Raw genomic sequence first — 24,193 nt, forward strand, 5'->3', positions numbered from 1 at the left:
TCTGGACATGAAAGGCCACTGCACACATGAACACATGACTTCCACATAAGATCATGACAGTGGCGTCCTTGTGTGGATGGGAGAGGGCCTTACAAATTCCCAGTGCATAAGAACTCCTGGCAACTGATGGCTCTTGGGAAAGGGTCATTTTCTTCAGGGATGCAACCTCTGATAGGCTGCCAGTGTTCCAGTGCATGGCCCTGTATACGTTCTGTCAGCATTGTGTAGACTCAGAGGGTTTATGGAGTTCATCAAGTGGGAAGGAAAAGCAATGGTGGGGGATACAGTATGAAATTCTCAAACATTTGTAAAAGAAAACCTGGTCTAGTGGCATTTACCCTTCCTAAGGCCACAACTCTTCTCTCTAGTTTGTACCTCCAGTGGGTTCACAGAAATAGCAAGAAGAAACATTTGGAAAGCGGCACAGGATATCCTGTTTCCTTACATCACTTCTCTCTATGCTCCACCAGCTAGAACTCAGTAATGTGGACCCTACCTGCAGCAGGTGGTCGCTGGTGCTCTGAGGAAAAGGAGACGGGGTTTGGTGAACACACATCGCCTCTCTGCACTGCCGAAGGCGTTTATTAAGACTATACCAATGATAACACAATGTGGTACAATGGCAGAAACTAAATGACACAACTGTATTAAATGCCAATGGCAACTAAAATGGACATAAACATTAAATAATGCAAATATTATGATAGAAATACTGTGATACCAAATGATACAGTGATGAAACTGACACAGTCACATTGATGCAGATACACATAAATGAAACCATGATGCACAGGCTAAATGACAGATGCTAGATGATACCATGATTAATACTCAACATCTGTTTATATGTGGAATATCTTGACCCTAAACCTGCCTGGATTCAGGCAGCCAATGGTTGATACAGGGTCTACCCTCTTCTCAGTTCACAAGGAGGCTTACAAGGAGCAGCCTCCCAGCAGGGAAACAGGACAGAGCCTTGGTAGACAAGGTAACAAGACCAGGTCTGTCATCAGCCCCAAGCATGGCAACACAGGGCTCTGTGGCTGTCTGACAGACAGGGTCTTACCGTGTCATTAAGGCTGCCAAAGCACTCACCGTTCCCAGCCAACCTTAGACTCAAGACCTGCTTGCTTCTGCCTCCAAAGCGCCAGCACTATAGACACTGGCCACCAAGCTCGCGATGACAGCGGGGCTTCACACCAAGGCTTCACCAAAGCTTCACATACAGTTCTTCCAGACTCACCTCCCCAGACCATCTCACACCAAAGCTTTCACTGGCTTTGGTTTTTCTAAGACCTGGTCTCATTCTGTAGCCCAGGCTGGCCTGAAATTTACTCTGTAGCATAAACTATCCTCTAACTCACAATCGCCACTCAGCCTCTTGAGTGCAGGGACTTAAGGACTACATGGCTGGCTTCCAAAGCACTCATGATTTGTTCTGAGAAAGAGTAGGTAACAGGCCAAACTGAAAACTCCCCATCTTCTTGCTTTGTAAGAGCAGGATTATAGGATGCACCAACATGCAGGCTTCATTCTGAAAGAACCAGTTGGTTTCTATGGCACACAGTACACAGGCTACGTGACAGACATGACTGACTGACTGACTGGTTTGCTAACATGGTAACCTGTCCTCAATTCCTGGCATAGGAACAAGCCTCACTTTGAGTAAGGTGAGATCTAAGGCTCCAGGATCACAGAAAGAGCACCACTCCAGGTCCTGGTACACACCAGCACCAGCAGAGGAAGCTAAATGCCAAAGAGGATCTTGAGGTCAGCCAGTGTGAGCTTGGTGACAGGTCCTCCGGATCCTGAAAGAACCTGTTTTGCCAAATCTTTCTTTTTCTCTTGGAGCTGTAAGATCTTCTCTTCCACTGTCCCCTCACAGACAAACCTAAGAGCGAATGATAACAAACATCAGGAGTCAAGCGGCTCACCAAAGCATGCATTTGAACTTCACTTCAGTTTTAAAGAAGGCTGTCTGCTTCCCTGGGATACTGGAGAGTAGAGAATCCACACACTATGTGTGTTTAACGTGATGCGTTCATACTTTCTTTCTGAAGTGAGGGTAATTACAGAAGGTATTTCTCTCTAAACACAGTGGCCCAACTTTTGCCCAAACTCTGCTGTTGACAAGGTCTGAAGACCTTCTGACAGTGTCTGTGTATTTAAGTGGAGAGTGTCTAACTTCTTAGCTAATCCATATCATAACCAGGCTTCCCAAATTGAAGAGGTCACCCTGCTGTCACTCAAGTGCCAACTAAGTAGTCTGCATTTATCTATACATACACATCCTATGGGATGTGACCGAGGAAGAGTGTGCTCAGGGTCCAAAAGGCAATCTGTGTAGGGCAGTCATGGACGGCGCCATCAGAGTTAAGTCTTAATGTGAGGCAGGTAGGATGACCGGGGCTCGCTAGGCAGGATGGAGCGGGCACATCCCAGGGATGAGAACATGTACAAACTGTGGCTGAGCTTCAGAGCACGTGTGTTTAATTAAAGGTCCTGCTGTCCAGTCGAGTTTACTAGCGGCAAAAGTTCAGGAGCTGTGAGCCAGACCCTTAGTGGCTAGCCCTGGCCTGCCAGACACTGAGAGGAAATCACAGGGTGAGCTGCTGGAGAAGGTGTAACGTCTCAGAGAGAAGGAGCCGTCTGCTGGCAGTGCAGAGGACAAGAGTCAGCAGGGAAGGGAGCTGGCAGTGGGGATGGAAGGAAAGGACAGCTACAAGTTTACAAAGTACAGCTAAAGGCTTTGGTGTGGGAAGAGGGAAAGGAGGGGGGCTAGATCCCGCCTGTACGCTAGACAAGCGATGCTATTCACACAGATAATGTACACTGAAGCAGAGGAAGCAAGATTTCAGATTGGCTTTTTTATCCTGGAGGGTGTGATTATACTTGGCACATTCAGGCGCTCAGTAGTGTTCATTTTGTGTCTGAGCACACGAACCGATGAATGAAGATGGGTGAGTACTTGCACATTTAGGCTTAGATGTTTAGTGGATCTGGATACCCAGGCTGAAGTTTACAAGACAGCGGAACTAAAAGTAGAGATTTGGGACTTCTGGGCAGAAAAGCGAGCTAAAGACAGAAAAACTAATTATCACTGAACTTGAATACTTCCAACATACATTCTCTCTCTCTCTCTCTCTCTCTCTCTCTCTCTCTCTCTCTCTCTCTCACACACACACACACACACACACACACACACAGGATTCAGGAGGAACTTTCTGGTCATTTCTTTATAACTGAGATTATACCATACTACAAGTTAGAAGAAGACAAGAGAGAGGTGGGCATGGAGGACACCTTCCACAGCTACCTCCTAGGTGAGCTGTGGTTTATTACCATACAGCCTTGCTCTCTGGCCAAGACCAGCAAGGCTACACCAGACAGCGTCATTTCCTCCTGACTAGGGTTCCTCAGGTGTGCCTGCGGAATGGTTAGTGCTACAATCACCACGCCCCAGGCAAGGCTTTCTTTCACACAGGAAGGGGCTGGTGCCTTTGCTTACCTGTGCATGACAACATCCTTCTCCTGCCCTACTCGGTAAATCCGGTCACAAGCTTGGTCTTCAAGTGAGGGATTCCTGTTTGAGGAGAGATGTAACTCAGAGACACTGACATGCTACACAGGGCTGACAAACCATGGCCTACTGCCAGCTCCAAACGACAGTCCACCTCTGTGTGCTTCTCTAACTAAAAGTGGTCAGTACCTTCTCAAAGAGGCTTAAGAAAACACACAACACATAGCAAAGGATATGCCACAGAAACATATATGCCCGGCAAAGCCTGAAACGCTTACAGAAGTTCACTCCGTCCTGGAGCACTGACTGGAGATTACCTAACCAGCAGGATTCAGAACCTACTTAGAAACCTAAGAGCTGGTTAAGAGTCTCAAATATTTCTTTCAACTTGTTCAGTGAGGTCAACTAAAGAGGTAGAAAGTCTCATTATCAACTCTAAATTAACCTCATGTTACCTCTTTAGAATCGGGGTAATATTTCTCCATCTCAAGACTGGTGTAATTCCTAGCATGTTTTTCTCACGTCTGTGTATGTAAGAATCCTAAGTAAACCATTCTCCACAACGTTAGCAAGTTGGTCTCTTCGCACCATTTGAGGCTGCATGGAGAATTAGACAAAGTATCATGGTATGGGTCTGACATCCCTGCTATTTAAACACTGCAGCAGGAGGACAGAAATACCAGGCTTGCCTGGACAACAGACCTAGTTCAAGGCCAGCCTGTACAACTAGTGAAACCCTGTCTCAAAGTAAAAGGTAAGAAGGAAAGGTGGGTTAGGTGTGCAAGGCCCTGGGCTCAGCCCCAGAACTGCAGAGCAAGCGAAACAAAGCCCACCCGCAACAACCCATGTGCGCAGGCAGAAGATCCGAGCCTGGTACCGTGAGACTTCATCTGTCCAGTACAGGAGGGGCACAAACCAAGGCACTGACTGGCGGCACACCCCCCGGGAAGCCACCATCACAACTAGAAACCCCTCTTCTTCCTTCTGGAGTAAGGTTTCTAATCTAAGGTTGCAACTTCCCTGACTCCTCAAAAGCTGTCTGGAAAAACAGACATCAAACTGATTGACGTAGCTCAGTCATGAGGAAAACAAACAAAACAAAAACAAACAAACAAACAAATAAAAAAAGCAAAACTGCTCCTTGGTTTTTTGTTTGTTTGTTTTGTTTGTTTTTTTTTTTTTTGAGACAGGGTTTCTCTGTGTAGCCCTGGCTGTCCTGGAACTCACTCTGTAGACCAGGCTGGCCTCGAACTCTAGAGATCGGCCTAAACAATGTTAATATTTTTTAAGCTAATAAACAATAAAATCGTGAAGTAGCCATGAAATAGTCTCTCAGCAGTCCTGGACCATCAGCCAGCCTTACATGACACTTAGACAGGGCCATACAGAATGTCGCCATGACTTTCCAAAAGGCACTGTCAGATGCTGCCCTCTGCCACTGCTCTCCCTGATGCTAGGACAGGAACATCCTGAAGTTACCAGTGCATGTCAAGAAGGAAAAGGTGGTTTCCTCCAGTCAGATTGAGTCCAACACCGCCAGCCAAGAGGGAGATCAGCATGACCTTCAAAAGGAAACATGCCATTAAACTTCCACACGCCTGGTCTTACAGTGCAGCTGCCAGTCGGGGTCTTCAGTGCCCCAAAAGTCAAACAGCAAAGACTTGGCCCTGTCATGGCACTAGATCAAAGGCTGTGGAACATTTACGGGGTCAGTACCACTGATCTTCAGGGCACTGGGAACTGCCACTTCCCTTGGCCGTGGCTTTTTGTCTTCTTTTTTTTTTTTTTTTTTTTTTTTCGGAGCTGGGGACCGAACCCAGGGCCTTGCGCTTCCTAGGCGGCTTTTTGTCTTCTTTACTTCCTTCCCAGACGTGTGGTTGTTTCCCTCCACACACTGCTGCCATGATACACGCCCATAACAGAAGCCCCAAAGCAGGACCACCGAAACCTCCAAAACCACAAGCGCAAAGCAGCCCCTTCTCTTTATGGGGGTATTTGTAGGAACAGAAAGAGAGGTAACCAGCATCTTTCCAGCTCTAGTTCAAAAAGGTCAAAACACACGAGAAACATGTTCCTTTCAAATTTCCTCCTGGTGTAATGTTTTGAATCATTAACCTGCCAGTTTCCATACCTCACCTTTGCAAACAATCCTCCCCTCTCACAGGAGGGTCGACTGCCACAGTATGTGAGCGCTGCAGTTGAGATCCTTGGGTGGTCAACTCTGTATTAAATTCTAACTGGTCTTGAGACCATCCCTCCCCCCCCCCCCCCAGCTACATCACCCTTCCTTCCACTCAGCTAGTACGTCCTAAATCCTTCTTAACCACTCCAGGGCCCTGCTTGCCCACATCTCCTATCAAAAGCCATGCACCCTGCAAGGCTTACTGCTCTGCAAAGAGCCCCCATCTCAGCCTGCCCTGCGGACTCTTCAGTTTATTCCCAGACCATTTGTGCACTGTGGCACAGATCTGCAGTGTCTAATAAAATATAAACATTTGGAGGGATCAAGGCAGAATATCTTTTTACGTTAAGCTGCTACACTCTCCTGCTTTAAAGCTAGGAACAACTTGCTCCTCAGTCACACAGGCCTGCTGTGCCCAGTTCGTACCTGAGGTCCCTGGGAGTGGTTAAATGCCTCCACCAAGTCCATTCTCTGTTTGGGATTGACAGAGCCATCGATGGTGGCATACGTCAGTCGGTTCTTCCTGAGGTGCAGGGCTACCACCTGCAGCATGCTGGTCCACTGAGAGACAATGACACTAGAGAGGGGAAAAACAAAACCAAAAAGGCTAAGCAGTCTCCCCTCAGGTGGCACCCCACTAGTCTCAAGATTAGTTAGTTACAAAATGTACACAAGAGGAGTCCCTGTTACCTGAAGGGCAAGATCATGCCGTGCTTCAGACAGTGTCCCCCAGGGACCTGTGTGTAAAGGCGTGGCCCTGGAGTGGCAGTGTGGGGGAACTGTGAATGGTTATATGGTAGAGCCTAGAGGGAGGCAGTCCTCTAAAGATACTGCAGAATTCACCTCTTCTTCCCTGCGTCCCTCCTTGCCACGTGACTACTTATTCAGACATGCACCCCAGCAAACGCCATTTTCCCCCTCAGCCTAAGCCAATGGGGGCATCCAGTCATGAGTGAAGCACCCAGAACCATGGGCCTTTAAAAAAGCACTCCTTTCACAGTGGTGGCATGAAACTAATACAGGCACATGATTTAAGGTCGTGGTGTAAGTGTATAATACATCTGTTTCTAAGCCCCAGTCTCATTTGGTGCTACTCAGAACAAAGGACTGGGTAGGCTAAAGTAATGATGTCCACTGTCCTTTGTTTGGGGTCTCAGGGTTCATCCAAAAACCTGTGGCCCTGCAGAAAGGGGACAGCAGCTACTCATCCTGTGACCACCACAGCAGCGGCTAGGTATTCATCCGACCTAGGTCTTAATCAGAGCTTCAACAATTTTATGAGGAACTATTTCATGTATACAAATGCATCTGTGTCATCTGTGTGCATGTGTGCTACACTACACATGTGACGTACAGCAAAGAGCTCTAAGCCCCAGTAAGCAGCCCACCAGCAGCCCTGCCCTGCTCCTTGCTCCCGTCCCACGAGTCTGTTCTTCTACTGTTTCAGGTATCACCTTAGCCAAATCCTCACAGCCGGGGGAAGCCAGGGATCTCATTCGATACACATCACAGTGTTTTCATTAGAAGTTACAGGACTTTACACCATAGCCTGAGTGTGTTCTGTGTGGCATGACCTAAGCTAAGACCCAAGAGCCTCCACTTCCCTTGCAAGCAGTGAGATGCCACTCACCTCTTTTGGGACCCTGGGCCTTTTTGGATTGCCTCCAGTTCTGCCAGCAGAGAAGACACCTGGGAAAGGCCACATAACATTGCAGTTTAAGCCACTTACTTTCCTCTCTTCTCCCCCTGAATTACAGAAGCAATTTCCTGGGCAGCCTCTGTGCTTCCGGCTTGTCTATCACTCTGCTGCAGCTGGAAAGCTGTTTGCTAAGTGTAAGCTGCCCCCCTCCTCCTATGCCATGCTACTGAGGCTAAAGCCTAAGTGTCTAATGTCACCTGCTAGGTCCCTGCCGCTCTGACCTCTGCGCTGGTCACTGCTCACTATGCACTCCTCAAAGGGCATGTCAATCATGCTGAACTCTACACCTGATAGGCCACACCTGTTCCCTCTACGTTAGAGTATCATTTTCCATGCCGGCTTCATGGCATGTTGTTTTTTAAATTTTACTTTAGAGACTTCTCTTCTAATCTTTAATTAAAATATAATTACATCACTTCGCCATGGCCATTCTTCCCTTCAACCTCTCCCACGCACCCTCCACTCCCTCTTACATCGATGGCCTCTAGTTATTGTTATACACACATACATATACAAGCGTAGCCTACTTAGTCTCTTTAGTATGGCTTGTGTATATACGATTCTAGGGCTAACCAGTTAGGGGCCTCGTCCCTGGGAGAGACTGCTCCATCTCTCAGAGTCCATAGTCTTTGGCTGCCTGTAGTTCTTTGCTAGGGATAGGACCCCAGGAGACTCTCTCCCACGTTAGCATGTCTCTTTGGAACCGTCACTGTTCCTGTCTCGTTGAGCCATATTGCTGGGGTATGATGGGTGTTGCCTTTGAAAGCCCCCCCATCTTAGTGTGGGCTAGCCAGTTCCATGTGGTTTCTACTGTCATGATTCTGGTCACACTGCACAATCATTGCTTTGTAACCGTCCTTTGCTGTCAGGACATCAGATCCTCTGCAGACCTGAACACATGCATGGTTCCCTCCTGTGCTTCTGGAAGAGGCAGGAGTCTAGCTGACACTCACAGAAAAAAGCAAAAGAGCCTTGCTGGCTTTAAGCCGTTCCCTGCGTACATGAAGCCTAGCATGGTTTGATTCTACTCATGGGCTTGTGTTGAGAAGCCATGTGAACATTACCTGAGTATCAGGCACGGACAGCAGCTAACTCTAATGTGCTAGAGTACAGTCTGCTCACATTCAGGGCTGATTTCCCAGTTACTTATGGTAAATACCCAGGCTCATGTTCTAAAACTGTATCTAAGGGCCAGCAAGATGCCTCAGCAGGTGCTTGCTGAATGTCTGACAACTGGAGTTCAATCCCTGGACCCCACATGGTGTAAAAAGAGGATGGTGGCTTTAGGGTTCTCTGTGACAAAGTGAGGCTTTCAGACTAGAGGGGGAATCTAAACTCTGACCTTCTACGTCTCCTCTCATAAGCTCTTTCCGTGTGCACAATGAGGAGTCCAACACAGGGAGAAAGGTAATGCCATCTGTTATCAAGCAGAGAGGTGACAAAAGTACCTTGGTGCTCCTTCGTATGTCATCAAAAAGCTCCACCTTGAAGCATGTGCCATTAAGGCTGACGGTGGGCGACGGCTCTGAGACATCGACTTTGGACAAGGTCAGAGCACTGAGCTGTTCTTCCAGGGATAGGACAAGGCCTTCGCTCTCCAGTTCCTTGGGGTCCAGGACCTTGGAAGAAAGGGAGGAGATGAGAACACAGGGCAGTGGGCTGGCAAGCCTTCGTACAGCTGATTTCCAACAGTCCAGAGTAAAAGACTCATCCCTAGCACTACAGAAAAGGCCCTGTGGAAAGCATGGCCTTGAAACTTCTCACCAGGTAGAGTACATGATGCGAGTTATAAACCTGTGAACGGACTGCATGATCACTCTGTTCTCAGAGTTCACTCAGCTGACAGTCAAGTACAGAGCTACGCTTCTGAAATGAGTCCACGATAAATTAGAATTCTAGATACACCTCTGCTAGTGTAAAAGCAAGCTTCCCGGTTGTACTTGAGATTTTATACATCCCAATGCTGAACATCAGAAACTCCACAAGCTTTATGACACTGAGATACCAAAGCACTCACAAATGATTCCCTTGACAAAATGTCATTTCCTGGCCTAAAACCAAACAAACAATAAAAAAGCGTAGTCGTAGAAATCCTGAGCATTAATAAGCACTAACGTAAAGTGTAAGCAGCACGCTCCTTCTCCCTCCCACAGAAGAGCGCTGCAGACCAGCCTTTTCCTGACTGAGGAACCTGGATCCTGGCTACAGCAGACTGTAGCGGTGACCCCAGATGGGGCCTTGTCTCACCGACTTCAGCAGAGAAAGATGGCAGCAGCACTGGCGAAGCCGGAGAAGCTGGGACAGGACATGGACGGTGCTGGGTCTCCGTGAGTCCGCTGCAGTGGAGCACTGGGGCACACCAGACCCGAACTCCTGAGCCACTGCCAAGAGAGAAGACAAGTCCAGGAAACAGTACGAGATTTAAAACAGGGAGATCTGGGGAAGAACTGGGAACTGAGTCAAGCTATTTAAACTTTTTTTGATTTGACACTCAATAATTTAGCTATAACATACTTAAACAAACAAACAACCAAAAGTGGTATGTGTGCCGGGCATGTGTGTGAAGGTGAGAAGGCAGCCATTAAGAGCTGGCTCTGCACTATGGGGCCCAGGGTTTGCACTCAGGTCATCAGGCTTGGCACAAGCACCTTTACCAGCGGAGCCTTCTTGACAGTGCTAAAACGTCCTTTATGAAGTCAATGACATACTGGGTTTTCGGCAGGCATGCCTGTGTTCTAAAGCATGTAGACTTGGGGAACAAAGGGCAGTCCTTATGCTCTCAGACCAGCGTATTTTCCTCTGGCTTACCAAGCTTTGATAAAATGCGGTCTCTCTGATGCCCAAGGCCCATACATAATCTGTTCGTCATTTCAATGGCTAGAAAGCCCACTTTCCTTCTGTAGCTATTCACAGTTGAGTATCCCCTGGCTTACCCCTACTGAATGGATTCTCAGGGCTCCTTCCAGGATGGCTGCCTCTACCTTCTTGTCTCTTCAGATAGGACTGGAGAGCTGACCTGTCAGAACACACATACGACAGCCACTAACTAACACGGTGCTGCTTAACCTGGAGCCGGGCCTGGCAGGATCCAGAATGCACGGGCTAAGTCATGCCCAGCTCACGGCAAACACGAGCCATAAGATGATAGTGATAATGATTTACAAAACAAAAACCTTAAAAATGCATAGTAAATATAAAGTATAGAAAGACAAAAGCCACAGTCTTCTTGGAAACAGTACCACATGGGAAGGAGCAAATGGAAAAAAGTCTGAGAATGACAGAAGTTCTAGAGAAAGTGCAAAGAGCAAACAGTAAGATTCCTGGGCTGGCTTTCATTTAAGCTCCAATGAGATACTGGGTAGTAGGTCAAAGGTCAAAGAGAGTCATTATCTAATATATTATCCAACCCCAAAAGGAGCAGACAGAGTTTATACCCTCTGATTGCTATGTAAAGAAGAAAATTAAAAGTGCAGTCAAAATTCTGCCTCCAGTGTGTAGGAGAGACAGAGATAAGACAAGAGGAAGGGAAAAGGATTAAAAAGAACTAGAAAGTCAGAGTTTTCTGGAAAATAAAGATGTAACACATCAGTGTCGTATATGAAATTTAAGGAAATATAAGCCTAGATTCTTCCCCAAGCCAAGAAAGAAAAAACAAAACAAAACAAAACACGAGAGAAGGTGCTTCTTCATGGTACACACCTGGACCTTGCAAGAAAGACGTCATAAACAGCCCGCTCATCTTCAGAAAGCTTTAAACGGTGCAGCTGACAGCTCCGTGCAGGGAGGGGCACCTGGGGGGTGAGAAGAGGGAGCTGGTGTGAAGTTCTGTAAACCACGGTATACTTCAGAGCACACCCAGCAGGCTGGCCCTCTGCCCCGGTCTCCGGACAGTGGTTCCCCTCTTCCCTGGAAAGGACTGAGTTAACGCAGCACCAGGGACTGCCCTGAGGAGTCTCCTCAGAAGAAAAGGAGGCTTTGACACTGAGTGGTTTAGGTGAGGATCACATTTCCCCCTGGCCCCCCAAGGGATAGGCAGAAATCTGGTTACCAAAGGTTTACCAGTGGAATCCAGTTGGTCTTTTGTTCTCCTCAGCAAAAGGCTCTTGGTTAAAATGCTCAACCGTTCCCCTCCTTTCATTGACCCATTGTCCACCTGACTCTTCCAAAGACTGAACTCATCAAATGGGGAGCAGCGGAGAAACCTTTTTGAAGGCCAGGAAAGACAGAGTGGGAAAGGAGATTGGGAGAGGACGGAATTAGGGTTCCACATAAGACACCAGATGAGAACAGGTCAAGACTGCTGCCCTGTCCTCCCAGCCCAGGAATACACCAGGTCAGGTTGAAAACGAATGCCATAGTCATGTCTGCTTGACAGGCCAAAAGCCTGAGTAAATGAGGAAAATCACATTGAGAGTTGTACACTTCACAGGAACGACGTCAACAGCCACAACAGGACGCATAACGAACAGCTAGAACTTATTATCAAAGCGTCAATGCTAGCAAAGAAACTCCAAAGACTTTTATGGGCTCATCTGAAAAAGCTAGCTTTTTAAAATCAGCATTCTTTTCTGTTTGCCTCAAATACACTGCAGTCCTGTCCTGGTCCATGTATTTTAAAGCAAGTAACCTAACACAGCCCTGGGACTGAAGAATGGTGACCTTAGTTTCCATTGATTCAAGCTGCTCTGTATTTTTGCAAAAATATAAAATACTGTATCAACCTAAGAACCACTTATAATTTAACATGAATATTCATTCTTTGCCTTTAAAGCTGGTCACTTGCCACACAAGATAATCTGGACACACCAGAGCTTCATCCCAAGGCATGAAATAATGATGAAGGTTTACAGACTAGGGACAGGGTCACATTAATGTGACCCCAAAGAGGTCACTCACTTCATTAGTGAATACATATCCAACAGGTTGTTCTGAATGGGGGTTCCAGTGACAGCCCACCGGGCCTGGGCTTGGAGCTTACACACAGCAATGGACGTCTGTACTCGAGGGTTCTTCACGTTATGAGCTTCATCCAAAATGATTCGGGCCCAGACTACCTGAAGCAAAGGTGCTGAGATACCCTGGAAGGAACAAAGCAACATCCAACACCAGTGTGGGAACACGCACGTGTCCTCACGAGGAGGGAACATAACCTGGGGGCCCACCTGACCCTCTAACTAACTACCTTAGACTCTTCACCGAACTATGTTTAGAGACCAAGTGTAGAACCTCTCAAAAAGGTCAAATAAATGGTCACTTAAGAGTCTGACTCCAAACAGAATATACCCAAGGGTAAACCGCTTTGTAATCTGAGTTCTCATTGATTCTCTCCACCCACATTCCGCAGCAGCATTAATAATGTTTAGTCAGGAATCTACTAGGTATAAGGTTGAAAATTCACTCAGTAAATTATTTACTAAATTTATTAAATCTTTCTATGTGCCAAGTTTTAGGTGTAAGACACAAGTCAAAAACAGAAAGGCCAGCTCAGACCCTGAAGGAGCTCAAACTCTCGCAAGAGAGAAAAATGTCATAAGAATATGAAGTCTATGCAGAAGTCACTCGATACAGGACCGTGGAGTCTTTCCCCCGACACAGCAGAGCCTCCAGACCATCTGGATAAACAGGGAGCTACAACCGTGTGAGCATGAGATGCCAGGGGAGACAGGCAGGTCAGAAACGTGTTAGGAGCGCGCCTGAGAAAAGGGAGGGACTAAGCACCCCAGAAGGTGGCGGGGGTGATGGCATGTAGAGGATGCAGTGCCTCGGGGAGGGCGCAGATGGGGCGCAGGAGGTACAGGAGAGAGAGGCCACACCATAAGGTACCTTAGACATTATGTAATGGAATCTGGGTTTTTATCTCAGAGCCGTGGAAAAGCACTGTGCTGGTCTGAGCTGGAATGATCCTCTGTAACTCACCCAGAATACAGAAATCCCCTCAAAATCATACAAGGAAGCCTGTAAAACAGCTCACAGGATCCCTGAATCTGCCTACGAATGGAGAAGGTTATTGTTTAGCTTCTGAGCCATTTGTAGCCCTACTCTTTGCAAAACTCTTTTCTGGGAGGTAGAAGAAAGGCAGGCAATGACAGGTTAGTGCATACAAAACACAAAAAACAATACATGAGTGTATACGACACTTAGTCTAAAATAGTAAGTCAGACGATTCGGCACGCATGAGTGATTATTACAATTACAGTGTATGTTTCTTTGCTTGTAAAAAAAAAAAAAGCTGAACTCTGTGCCAAGTACTAATAATTTACCACTGTGGTGCTTGTCCAGAATAAAAGAGCAGAAGGAAGAAGGACTCATTCCCACAGGTGGACTCTCTGGAACATGCTTCTCCTTGCAGGACGATACCTTTGCCACCTCTCCCATTCGTCTACACCTCTCCCATTCGTCTACACCTCTCCCATTCGTCTACACCTCTCCCATTCGTCTACACCTCTCCCATTCGTCTACACCTCTCCCATTCGTCTACACCTCTCCCATTCGTCTACACCTCTCCCATTCGTCTACACCTCTCCCATTCGTCTACACCTCTCCCATTCGTCTACACCTCTCCCATTCGTCTAGCTGTGGCTCTTCCCTACCTCCCTGGTCTCCCTAGGTCTCACCTCCACACTGAGCTTTGCTCCTGGGACCTCTCCCTCATGCTTTGCTGTAGGAATCTCCTTGGCCAGAAGGCTATAAGTAGTAATCACGATGTCGTATGTAGAGAGGCTGCATGGATACAAAAAAGCAAACAGTAAACAATTCTTCCTGGTGCCTGCCACAGGCCTGGGGAGCTAGGGAGAAAGGATAGCTCAGGGGTAGGGCATTTGCCAGTATGCTCAGGGCTCAGTTTAATTCCCAGCACTGCAAAAACAACACAAAACTTAGGAAGGGAAAATGAGATAGCAGAAGTGACATCAACTAATTATGTGCTTGGTACATACATGAGCTCTGTCTCTCTCCGTGTGTGTGTGTGTGTGTGTGTGTGTGTGTGTGTGTGTGTGTGTGTGTGGTGTGTGTGGTGTGTAATATGAGGTAGATTTTTCTATCAGACTTCCTATCTCCTACCAATGTGACCATTCTTACAGTCTCTTCACCACAGCAACCACCCAGTGAGTCAGAAAGGAAAATGTCTAACTGTAGTCATTATTAAGTTTGCTATGACTTAATCAGAACAGAAAGTAGGACAGGGCTGGAAACTGATATCTAATGATTTGAAGTGGGTGATGCTCAGGTCTTCAAGAAAAAAGAAATCTTCAAAGCACTGTCAACCCCATGCCAATGGTACGTTCTTGCTACCACTTTACAATAGATTTGTGAAAACCCATTAACTTAGTTTTGGGCAGGAAAATGTAGTAAGCTTTCAATTCAATTTTTCTACATTATTTACACACAATGGTTCTTATTAAAGGCATGGATTTTTTTTAAAAAAAGATCTATTTATTCATTTATTTTACATGCATCAGTGTCTTATCTGCATGTATGTATAAGGATGTCATGTCCCCTGGACCTGGAGAGTTAAGTTGCCATGTAGATGCTGAAAATTGAACCTGGATCCACCGGAAGAGCATCCAGTGCTCTTAACTATGAGCCATCTCTCCAGCCCAAAGGCGTGGATCTTATTCAAATGGATTTGATATTATGTACCTAACAGAGAGTACCCAATTCCAAGTGGTAGTACCATCTGTGAGTCCTCAGAATCAAACATAAGTGACTGAGGTAACAAGCTGTTATGTTCAAAGTGCAAGTCAAAGAGCAAAGGTCAAGTGAGCTCAATGTTTCTATGTAAGGATCCAGGGCAAAGCAGACACCAGCAAAGGCTCCGGTCCGGCCACTACCGCACCGTGAGAACAGATGTGTGGTGTGCTGTCAGACTCAGGTCTGGCCTGAGAGATGGCTCGGAGGTTAAGAGCACTTGCTGCTCGCGCTGAGGACCAGGGTTCAGTACCCGCCACTCACATGGTTCCCAACTACTTGTAACTCCAGTTCCAGGGAATCTGATAGCACCTATTGCCTCTGCAGGTACCTGCATGCATGTGGCACACATATATAACACTCACACACATTAAGTCAGTAATACTTAAAAGTTAAAAAATTAACATTTAAAAATTAAAAAATACATATTTAAAAATAAAATGTCACCAAACTGGTATGGCTCCTACACTGGTCTGTGAGTACAAATATGCAGTAGCAAAGCTGGGCGTGATGACCCGGGAAGAACAACAATGCTCTCATCCTAGTGAAAGAGCGAGTATGTGCCTCCAAGCCACCCATCCCAGTCAGAAACAGAAAACAGTTCCTTTAAGTTAACAGGCAGGTCTAGCTTAGTCCAGTGCTACGGTGCTTACCCAGAATGCACGGGTAAGCCCTATGTATTTGATCCCCAAAACCCAAAAACTAAAGACTGCCATCTGGGGTGATCTTCCTCCCTCCCAAGCATCCCTTTTCAAGAATGTTTAGTTAAGTCTAACAATTCTGCATCTAAAACCCTGACACTTAATCTTATTGAATAGTCTATGTATAAAAATACAGTCACAAACATGCTCGCATCCACGCAGCCCACAGCAGGTAACTGACAGAGTGCTACCAAGATGGCGTATAAGACTAAGTGCTTCCTTTCACACTCAGGGAATTGGAAGAGGAGTTCTATCTAGCCTCAGGCCTTCAGTGTCCAAGAGAGAGACCCTGACATTCCTCATTGCCCAGGGTTTACCAGGGAATGTGGCTGCTACTTCGAAGGCAACTCAGGCATTACAAGCTCCTCCTATTGCAGCGTTGGCTGGGGACAGTGACTAGCACATGGGGAAGTGAACCTGCTAAACCTTGACATGTGTTTGAAAGCAAGCTGCCTGATAATTAGGCTGAAAATTGTCCTCAGTCTCCACACTAAGACTAGCTCTGAAGAACTGGGCGAGCAGAAAGGCAAAGGGCTCCCTCAGTGGGCTGCACACACGGCCAAGCACTTCCGACCTACACTTTCGCATGCTGAATCCGGTTTGGCCCGTGGTAGAGATAGATTCTGAGTTTGTTGCTGTTCACACGTTTCTCTATTTCATTCTTCCAGTGATGGATCAGGGAAGCGGGGCAGACGATTAGTGTTCCGGTGGAAGTAAAGACAGAGGAATCTAGAGGAAGAGATCCATACCTAGTTACATTCACTGACCAGCCTTGAACATGATGATTTCTCTTGATGACTTTATCCCTTCAATCAGTAGTTTTTACTATTGTTTTACTTCTACACAAAGTAAACAGAATAGGAAATAAAAGAGATAGTCTGTTAAACTAAACAATTATTTATCTTAGAGTTTAAGAACAGGGAGGAAAGTGGGCAGTGTGTGTCCTAGTCAAAAAAGCAATGCTCTTTCACAGTGGCCAGAAACAGAAGCAGGTCCTTTCCTAAGGACTCCTGAGATGATTTGCTACAGGGAATTACTGTTTTGTGTTTTTCTACAAAAAAACCATAACTTCATGTACTTCTACATTAAAATATAAATACAAATTACTATGCCTTAAGTGAGTAGAAAAAGCCTCTTCCAAGAGAAGCAAATGTGATTTTTTTTAAATCACATTTTTGAAAAATGTATTTATTATGTATACAATGTTCTGCCTGCACACCAGAAGAGGGCACCAGAGCTCATTACAGATGGTTGTGAGCCACCATGTGGTTGCTGGGTATTAAACTCAGGACCTCTGGAAGAGCAGACAGTGCTCTTAACCTCTGAACCATCTCTCTAGCCCCGCAAATGTGATAATGTGATTTGAGACCATCTATTGGCACACGGTATTTAGTACCATTGTTTTTCATCGTGTGTGTGTGTGTGTGTGTGTGTGTGTGTGTGTGTGTGTGTGTGTGTGTGTGTTACTCCATGCAGGGTCGGGGCCCAGCTACAACAGTGTATACCACAGGCCCTGAGAGAGAGCTACACGCTTTTAACCACATAAGCAAAGCAGGACTTGTGCTCATGTTCACAGTAGTTTACATGGTATTTACAAATAACATACAACATAAAATATGCATGAAGCTATATTTTTAAAACAGTTAAGAAACAAATAGAATAAAGGTACATTTCGATATACCTAGGAGTTTATCCCAGCATCAACAGAAAACACTAACTACTGTGCTTGAACTAACTGTTCTAGAACCTTACATACCTCCAGAAAACTTTTTTGAATTCCAGATGAAGCTAAATGTAAATAAAGGGGAGCAGTCATTTATAATTGCACTCAGCATCAGAAATAACACAGGAGGATGGCGGCGAATGAGGACAGCCGCCAGGAAGGGGTCGGGCACACTTTGGGAGTACAAGGTAGTAGGATGCTGCTTGCCCATCCCGAAGTGCTATACAGTGCCACTGTACTGAATGTGCATCTTTCCCCCAACCCTGCGGTGGCCAAGTCCCATTCCTAGTACTTCATGTCACCGGTGAAGAAGATGAGCTCTTCCAGGAGACAGTGTACTACAGGCAGTGTTTGAGAAGTAGCACTGCATGTGAAGAACTTTGGTGTCTGGCTGTACCATGACGCCCACCCTGGCACACACAACATGCACTGGGAGCACTGGGACCTAACCATCACTGGTGGGAGTCACACCATAGTGTGAAACCATGTCCTGCACCGTGCCCACAAGCACTCCTTCCAGATCATGAAGGTGAAAGAGATTGTAGCCATGACTATAAGATCAAGTTCCCATTGCCCCACTGTGTGTTTCCATGACAGCACAAGCCCTGCTTCACCACCAAGAGGCCCAACAACTTCTTCTAAACCCAGAGACCCACTGAATAAAACTCCAGAGTCAAAAAAGGAAAAAAGAACTAGCACAGGAAAGTAACCAGTACTGGTTTTATAACATTAATTAGATGTGAGCAAAGCTATCCTTTGTTAGTTTGAAAACCTCCCTCTGCTGGTTCAAATACGGTGGGGAATAATGGCAGGAGGCGCTTATACCTACCATTCTTGGAAAGCCACATCACAGGCAGGCTTCTGTCCTTCTCCTTGCTCTTCTGCTGATTCTTCTTGGTTAGGATGAGTGCAATCATTGTCAGAGTCTTTCCTAAGCCCATATCATCCGCTAGAAATAAGAAACAAGGGATCAACATGACTTCAAGAGAAGACTCCTCTGGCAGAAGCTGGCCCACTCCCTATCCCTATCTGTCTCCTATCCCCGTGAGGTCTATCCGCGTAAAGCGTAAAGATGATCTGCTATGTGTATGGAGATCGAGGTCAGACTTTCCCCCCAGTTTCCCTGCTAAGTGGATTTATCTAACAGTGGATTGATTCACTTTCCGTTTTGTGCCTGGTTTTTCTGTTATTTGCCAAAGCAAAACTGTCTGGCTAACATATACTATGACGAACTCTAATCTGCCAGTTCCAGCAGTCTGTCATGCACTTCCTTTACTCACCAAAGGCCATAACTGAACACTTCATTATATGTGTGTGTATGCATGTGTGCATGCATGTGTATGCCCATGCACAAAAGTATCACATGCCAAGGTACATGTGTGGAGTCAGTTCTCTCCTACTTTTTACATGAATTCCAAAGTTCAAACTTGGGTCACCAGGCTTTTAAAAATGTTTGCTGTGAGCCAAGTCACTAGCTGTGACACTTCTTGGATTATGCTGTACAGTCCCTGTGCCAGCCACTGACAGTACCTAACTTACTCTTCATACCATATGCAACACTTAGATTAGCTCACCAGGTTCCTACAGTCATTCAACATAATCCCTGTGATTCAGCAGTAGAGTGGTTCACTTGAGTGTGCAAGTCAACATGGGCAGCCTGTGTACCAACGTCTGCCAGCCCTGCTCCCAACATTAGGTCATGGCTACTCATGGAACTAATGTGTAAAAAGAGGTCTCACATTTCAAAACTGCCCACACCATTTGTATACATGACGTGGTTCTGTGCCAACACCACTTTTTCTTCTGTGGGATGGAATCTCGCTGTCTACCAGTATGAAACTACATGCTTCTAGAAAACTTCCTGGGCACTAAGTTTCCAAAATGCTTCTCTGGCTGGAAACATCCTCCAACTTACTACTAGGATGGTAAGTGTGACCCATGTGACTTCCTTAGGCGAAGACTCCAGAAGGCTGCTCCCAGGATTCTGCTGATTTTGAGCTGTGTACGTCAAGGCTGTGGGACAGACTAAATATTGTTGGTCCTATCACAAATCTCTGAACCTGAGCAGACGGAAGCCTTAGCTTCTTGAACACGCAGAGCGAAGCCATGACAGTTGGCAATTGTGGCTGCAGCCTGTGCTCCTGGAAGGATGGCCCCCAGGCTCACACTTTTGGAGACTGTGGAGACCAGCATGGAACAACTCTTTCCTTAGTCCGAGGCAGACACCCATGCTGGTTCCAAGACCTCCTTTGACACACTATGTGTTTTTAACCAAGCTCTTAATGTTTCTACACTTTAGTTTCCCATCTGAAAAATGGGCACACCTTCCTCGTAGCATCCCATAGCTGTCGGCTCTTTCTGTAATACCAAACTTACCCAGGATCCCTCCTTGTGGCTTCTGACTTTCCCGCCACAGTAACCAGGCTAATGCCTGCTTCTGGTGCAGTAGCAAGGGGACCTGACAACATAAGGCAAATGTCAGAATGAATTCCTAATGAGAGGCTATGCTGGACCCAGCTTCATTCTATTCTTTTGTACAGGTGCTCTTTGTGTTCTAGCTGTGGCCATGAGTTGCTGGCTTCACCTGTCCACCATGGTGAAGGCTTTGCTATGGCTAACACTCAGCACCTCTATTAGGACGCTCCTGTCCATGTCTCCACTCCACTAAAGGCCACTTTTGTCTTCACTTTTTACTGCCTGCAACCAAGCTTCAGATGGTCACTTGATTTTTACCAGCCTTTCTGTCCCTTCTCATGATCCTTATATTTGACTCTCCATTTTACCCAACAGCCCATTCTAGACTGATAGTCACAAGCTGCAATAGTTCTTCAACTACTGACTTCCTCCCAGGTCTTCTGTGTTCCAGTTTACGTTGTGCTTTGGGACAACGAATGTTTACAACACTCACAAACCTTTATAGAGTTAACATTAAACAGAACACCTTGAGCATTCAAATCTAAGTTCATTTGTCAATGCCAGGCTCCACTGCAAGGGACTCTCCCTACTCTCCGTACCATTGCCTGCTCCGCCCAGTGAGGGAGTGATGACACCCACCCACTGCTCACTAATACCAACCTGTCTTCCCCTCACTTTTTCCTGTGTTGTTTTTATCCTCTCTGCCCTCTAAGCATCTACACTTTTTTAAGGTATAAAACTACTTACAGACCATTATTTTGAATTCCCTATATCCTTTTCATATATGGCCTGTCACACAACTGCAATTTTTTTTCTTTTTGGAGACAGGGTTTCTCTGTGTAGCCCTGGCTATCTTGGCACTCACTCTGGCCTCAAACTCAGAGAGATACACTTGTCGCTGGCTCTTGAGTGCTAGGATTAAAGGCGTGGCAGCACCGTGCTTTTTATCTTTGTCTTTTTTTTTTTCTTTTCTTTTCTTTTCTTTTTTTCGGAGCTGGGGACCGAACCCAGGGCCTTGGGCTTCCTAGGCAAGCGCTCTACCACTGAGCTAAGTCCCCAACCCCTTATCTTTGTCTTATGATCACATTAGCTTTGTATGTGTCCACCCCAGTAGCTCATTTCAGATAACAATTGGTTTGCATCCTATACCATCTACCAACTTAACACACGGGTCCTCTGTCACAGACATGTACAGCCTTATAACTTAAAAAAGGAAGGCTGGTTACAATCTTCACTGGTCAACAAAAAGAAGGAACCACTGTAGCCTCCACTGAGGCACCTCTCTGCAGGAGGTTTCAGTGCTGTCCAGGGTGCTGGACACCCTGCACTGTAGTCTTCCCGGCTCACCTTCAAGCCAGCTGGGTCTTCTGCTACTGCAGTTTTCCCAGGACAAGACTCCAGTGACCGATGAAGCTCGTCAATGGCTTCACTCGTGATTTTCCACACATTATAAAGACGATGTTCGTTCGTGTGGCCTGGGGACAGACAAGTGTTCCCCAAAGATGTCAGAAGTGCTGTCCTGAGGGCTGGGATGCCGTGCAGTTGCTACAGTGCTTGCCTCACATAAATGGGCTTGATCCCGACACCATACAAATTAGAATACAGGAGGCCCTGTCTCTCAAACACAAACAGCGAGACAAGTACTGTATTCTGGCTAGAGCCTCACAAACACAATTATCTGCCACATGATGAATCTGTACTGAGTAAAAATCCTTACCTCAAGGCTCTCCTGGTCTCACAAGCTTTTCTATTCCAATTCTGTTTCCTTAACTACACAAACAACTATAATTTAGAACAAAACAACCTATAATATTTTTCTAGAGCTGAAGATCAAATATGAGGCCTTGAACATGACAGACAAGCACTACCATGAGCTCCATGTCCACCCAGGGCAGTAATTCTGGAAGCAAAGGCCTCTGAACCTGGAGAAGAGCCAGTGAGAGTAAAAGCCCTACATCTGTGAGGACGGAAGGCTGATCCCCGAGATGCAGGCCACAGTGGATTGTGACCTACTGTACTGCTGGCCCTCTCGCCTCACACAGGCAAGATAGCCAAGCTGTTCCCAATCCTAGGGGAAAGCACTTCTAGGACAAGGTTTCTAGACACTGCGAAATGTTAAGTTCCGAAATGCCTTAAACTGCCTTAGTAGACGTCTTCCCAAAACTTGTCACATGTTCTTTTATGTCAATAACCTGCTAAAATTTAATGTTTCCCAGGTGACTTCATGTTGTTGTAAAAATATAAAAAATTAAAAAAAGTTTGGTTGTCTTCTATCCCCCCCTAGGTCCTGCACCGCGGTGCCCCAAGATGTCTGCTGGACATCTTGGCAGAAATACATCCCAACTCCTCGGCAGCCCAGTGTCCCCAGCCGCCGCACACTTTCCTACACTCAAACCGTCACATAAAAGAACACACAACACAATAACCTTTGGCCCAACTGATAAGATATAACTGCCCACCTAAACATACAAAGCCCAGTACCATCCATCCCTTAAAAACATTAATAACAACCTGTAAATACACAGAGCGGAAGCTTAACATCATCGGCCATATTGTCCTGCCACGGCTTCTCTCCCTCTCCCTCCTGTCTCTCCTCCTTTCTGTCCCAGTCTCCTCCTCTTCCTTCAAACTTCTCTTCCACCCATCCTTCCTTCTCCTCCAATGACAGGCCTCCTTCTATCCTGTACCTAGCCCTCACCTGTACTTTACAAATTCAATAGGGAGAAAGTTCTGGTGAAGTCACCTGAGTCCTGAGTACAAGACTAGGCAGCAGTCCTTGGGGCAGTGGAATTAGCATCAAAATACAGATAACTCCAAGGCAAACCACAACAACTTCATCACAAGTACATAATGGAATGATGTTGTAATGTAAGTTTCAATCCCAAAAAGCTTCCTGAGCAGTCAAGATGGCTATGTGACCACGTGTTTTCTCAATAACCTTTTAGAGTAGCTTCCCATCAAGGCTGCCCTTCAATCTCTTATACCTCTAGCAGTTTTCACTGAGAGAAGCTGCCACTGCTTTCCTAATCTCTGCCAGCGAACACCAACTCCAACCTCCGACTGCAGAACAAGTAAGCACACCTAAGGCTCTATCTAGAAGCTGGGCATGGTGTTGCACTCCTTCCTGGTCTACGTAGCAAGTTCCAGGTCAGGATTTTGAAACAGGTGAGATCCTGTTTCAAAAAACAAACAAGACTCTACTAGGGACCTGCAAAGTTGCCTGGAAATTTGCAACAGAAACATAGCTATCTAGGGAATTACTGCTTTCTATGTGTCTGACAGGACTCGTCACCACTTAGATCATTCTTCTCTGTCTCTATGCATGCCTGACCCACCACCATCTTTCATATAGGGAAATAAAAGTGTTACCTACTAGTCTAACTGCCTCATACTAATAAGCTAGTTTTCATACCCAATACTGTCTGTGTATCCTATGTACTGACCTCATGATGACATAAGGTAGTAACCAGCCCCTAGCCTAAGTCTTAAAACATCTGTCCAAAGCTGTATAGAGAATCAGGTCTCTAACACACATGCAACTTCAATCCAAAGTGAACGGCTTTCCCTTCGAGTGGGTGCAAAGATATCTGTTGGGTGGCGCATAACTTAGCAGCTTTGCGAGGGTCTGAGTCCCTGAGCCTTACCTCCTGAGCACTGGCTGGCTCCCTCAGGAGTCTCCTGGCGGCTGGCCTTTAGTCCTAGGGAGGCTGCAGGCTGGATGTGGGGCCTGGGAAGGGGCTGGGGAGGCACCAAGTGTAGAGGGCCAGCAGCAGCAGTTTCGGTGACCTTGCTCTGCTCTGGCTCCTGGGAGCTGCAGTTCTCCCTAGTTCCTGCCAACACACCAGGGATGAACAGACCAAAGTGAGAGAAACAGGTAAAGACATGGCGAGCGAATGCAGCCAGCGGAGGCCTCCCAGAGAAGACTGAGCCTCGACTGTGACCACGGCATGCAGCAATGCTGTTATACCGCAGCAGTTAGCATCTGACACGTTCACAGACACTGAGTTCTAGGGCAAACCCCGTCTTACCTTGCTCTGGTGAGAGAGCCAGAGCATTGAGTGCGTCCTCCAAAGCCTGGATTTGCTTAAGCAACTTCTCTCCCTTGTCAGGGAGAGCCTGGATGTTCACTGCAGCCAGGGTGCCCTAGAAAACAGATCCTATCAAATGGAACTGGCATACCAAGTCATTAAAGGACAACTTCAAACTTCTAGACTTGGGCTTAGCATGACAAAACTCTAAAGTGATCTTCTAATTATGAATGTAAAAA

General features: G+C 46.4%; 1 protein-coding gene and 1 pseudogene across 4 annotated transcripts in view; one reads left to right on the forward strand and one right to left on the reverse strand.

Annotated features, from left to right (window-relative positions):
• Positions 1–540: 540 nt before the first annotated feature.
• The window catches only part of Ttf2 (transcription termination factor 2), a 31,390-nt gene continuing 7,737 nt past the window's right edge, over positions 541–24,193 (reverse strand). The window contains exons 4-21 of one of the 4 annotated variants that reach the window (XM_039102063.2): positions 23,955–24,069; positions 23,571–23,756; positions 21,274–21,401; positions 19,888–19,969; positions 18,341–18,460; positions 16,367–16,517; positions 14,016–14,121; positions 12,298–12,479; positions 11,450–11,603; positions 11,101–11,192; positions 10,335–10,417; positions 9,649–9,782; positions 8,850–9,020; positions 7,333–7,391; positions 6,129–6,279; positions 5,000–5,082; positions 3,509–3,583; positions 541–1,891 (exon numbers count right to left, since the gene is read on the reverse strand). In XM_039102063.2, coding sequence (XP_038957991.1) covers positions 1,747–1,891; positions 3,509–3,583; positions 5,000–5,082; positions 6,129–6,279; positions 7,333–7,391; positions 8,850–9,020; positions 9,649–9,782; positions 10,335–10,417; positions 11,101–11,192; positions 11,450–11,603; positions 12,298–12,479; positions 14,016–14,121; positions 16,367–16,517; positions 18,341–18,460; positions 19,888–19,969; positions 21,274–21,401; positions 23,571–23,756; positions 23,955–24,069 — 2,217 coding nt within the window. In that variant the 3' untranslated portion in view covers positions 541–1,746. Of the gene's footprint in view, positions 1,892–3,508; positions 3,584–4,883; positions 5,083–6,128; positions 6,280–7,332; positions 7,392–8,849; positions 9,021–9,648; positions 9,783–10,334; positions 10,418–11,100; positions 11,193–11,449; positions 11,604–12,297; positions 12,480–14,015; positions 14,122–16,366; positions 16,518–18,340; positions 18,461–19,887; positions 19,970–21,273; positions 21,402–23,570; positions 23,757–23,954; positions 24,070–24,193 lie in introns of those variants that run through there. The other 3 variants (NM_001106454.3, XR_005500265.2, XR_005500266.2) reach the window with 3 other exon arrangements.
• Rpl18a-ps3 (ribosomal protein L18A, pseudogene 3) lies at positions 17,652–18,153 on the forward strand (annotated as a pseudogene).

Source organism: Rattus norvegicus, chromosome 2 (assembly GCF_036323735.1).
Source record: "Rattus norvegicus strain BN/NHsdMcwi chromosome 2, GRCr8, whole genome shotgun sequence".
NCBI classification, from domain to species: domain Eukaryota; kingdom Metazoa; phylum Chordata; class Mammalia; order Rodentia; family Muridae; genus Rattus; species Rattus norvegicus.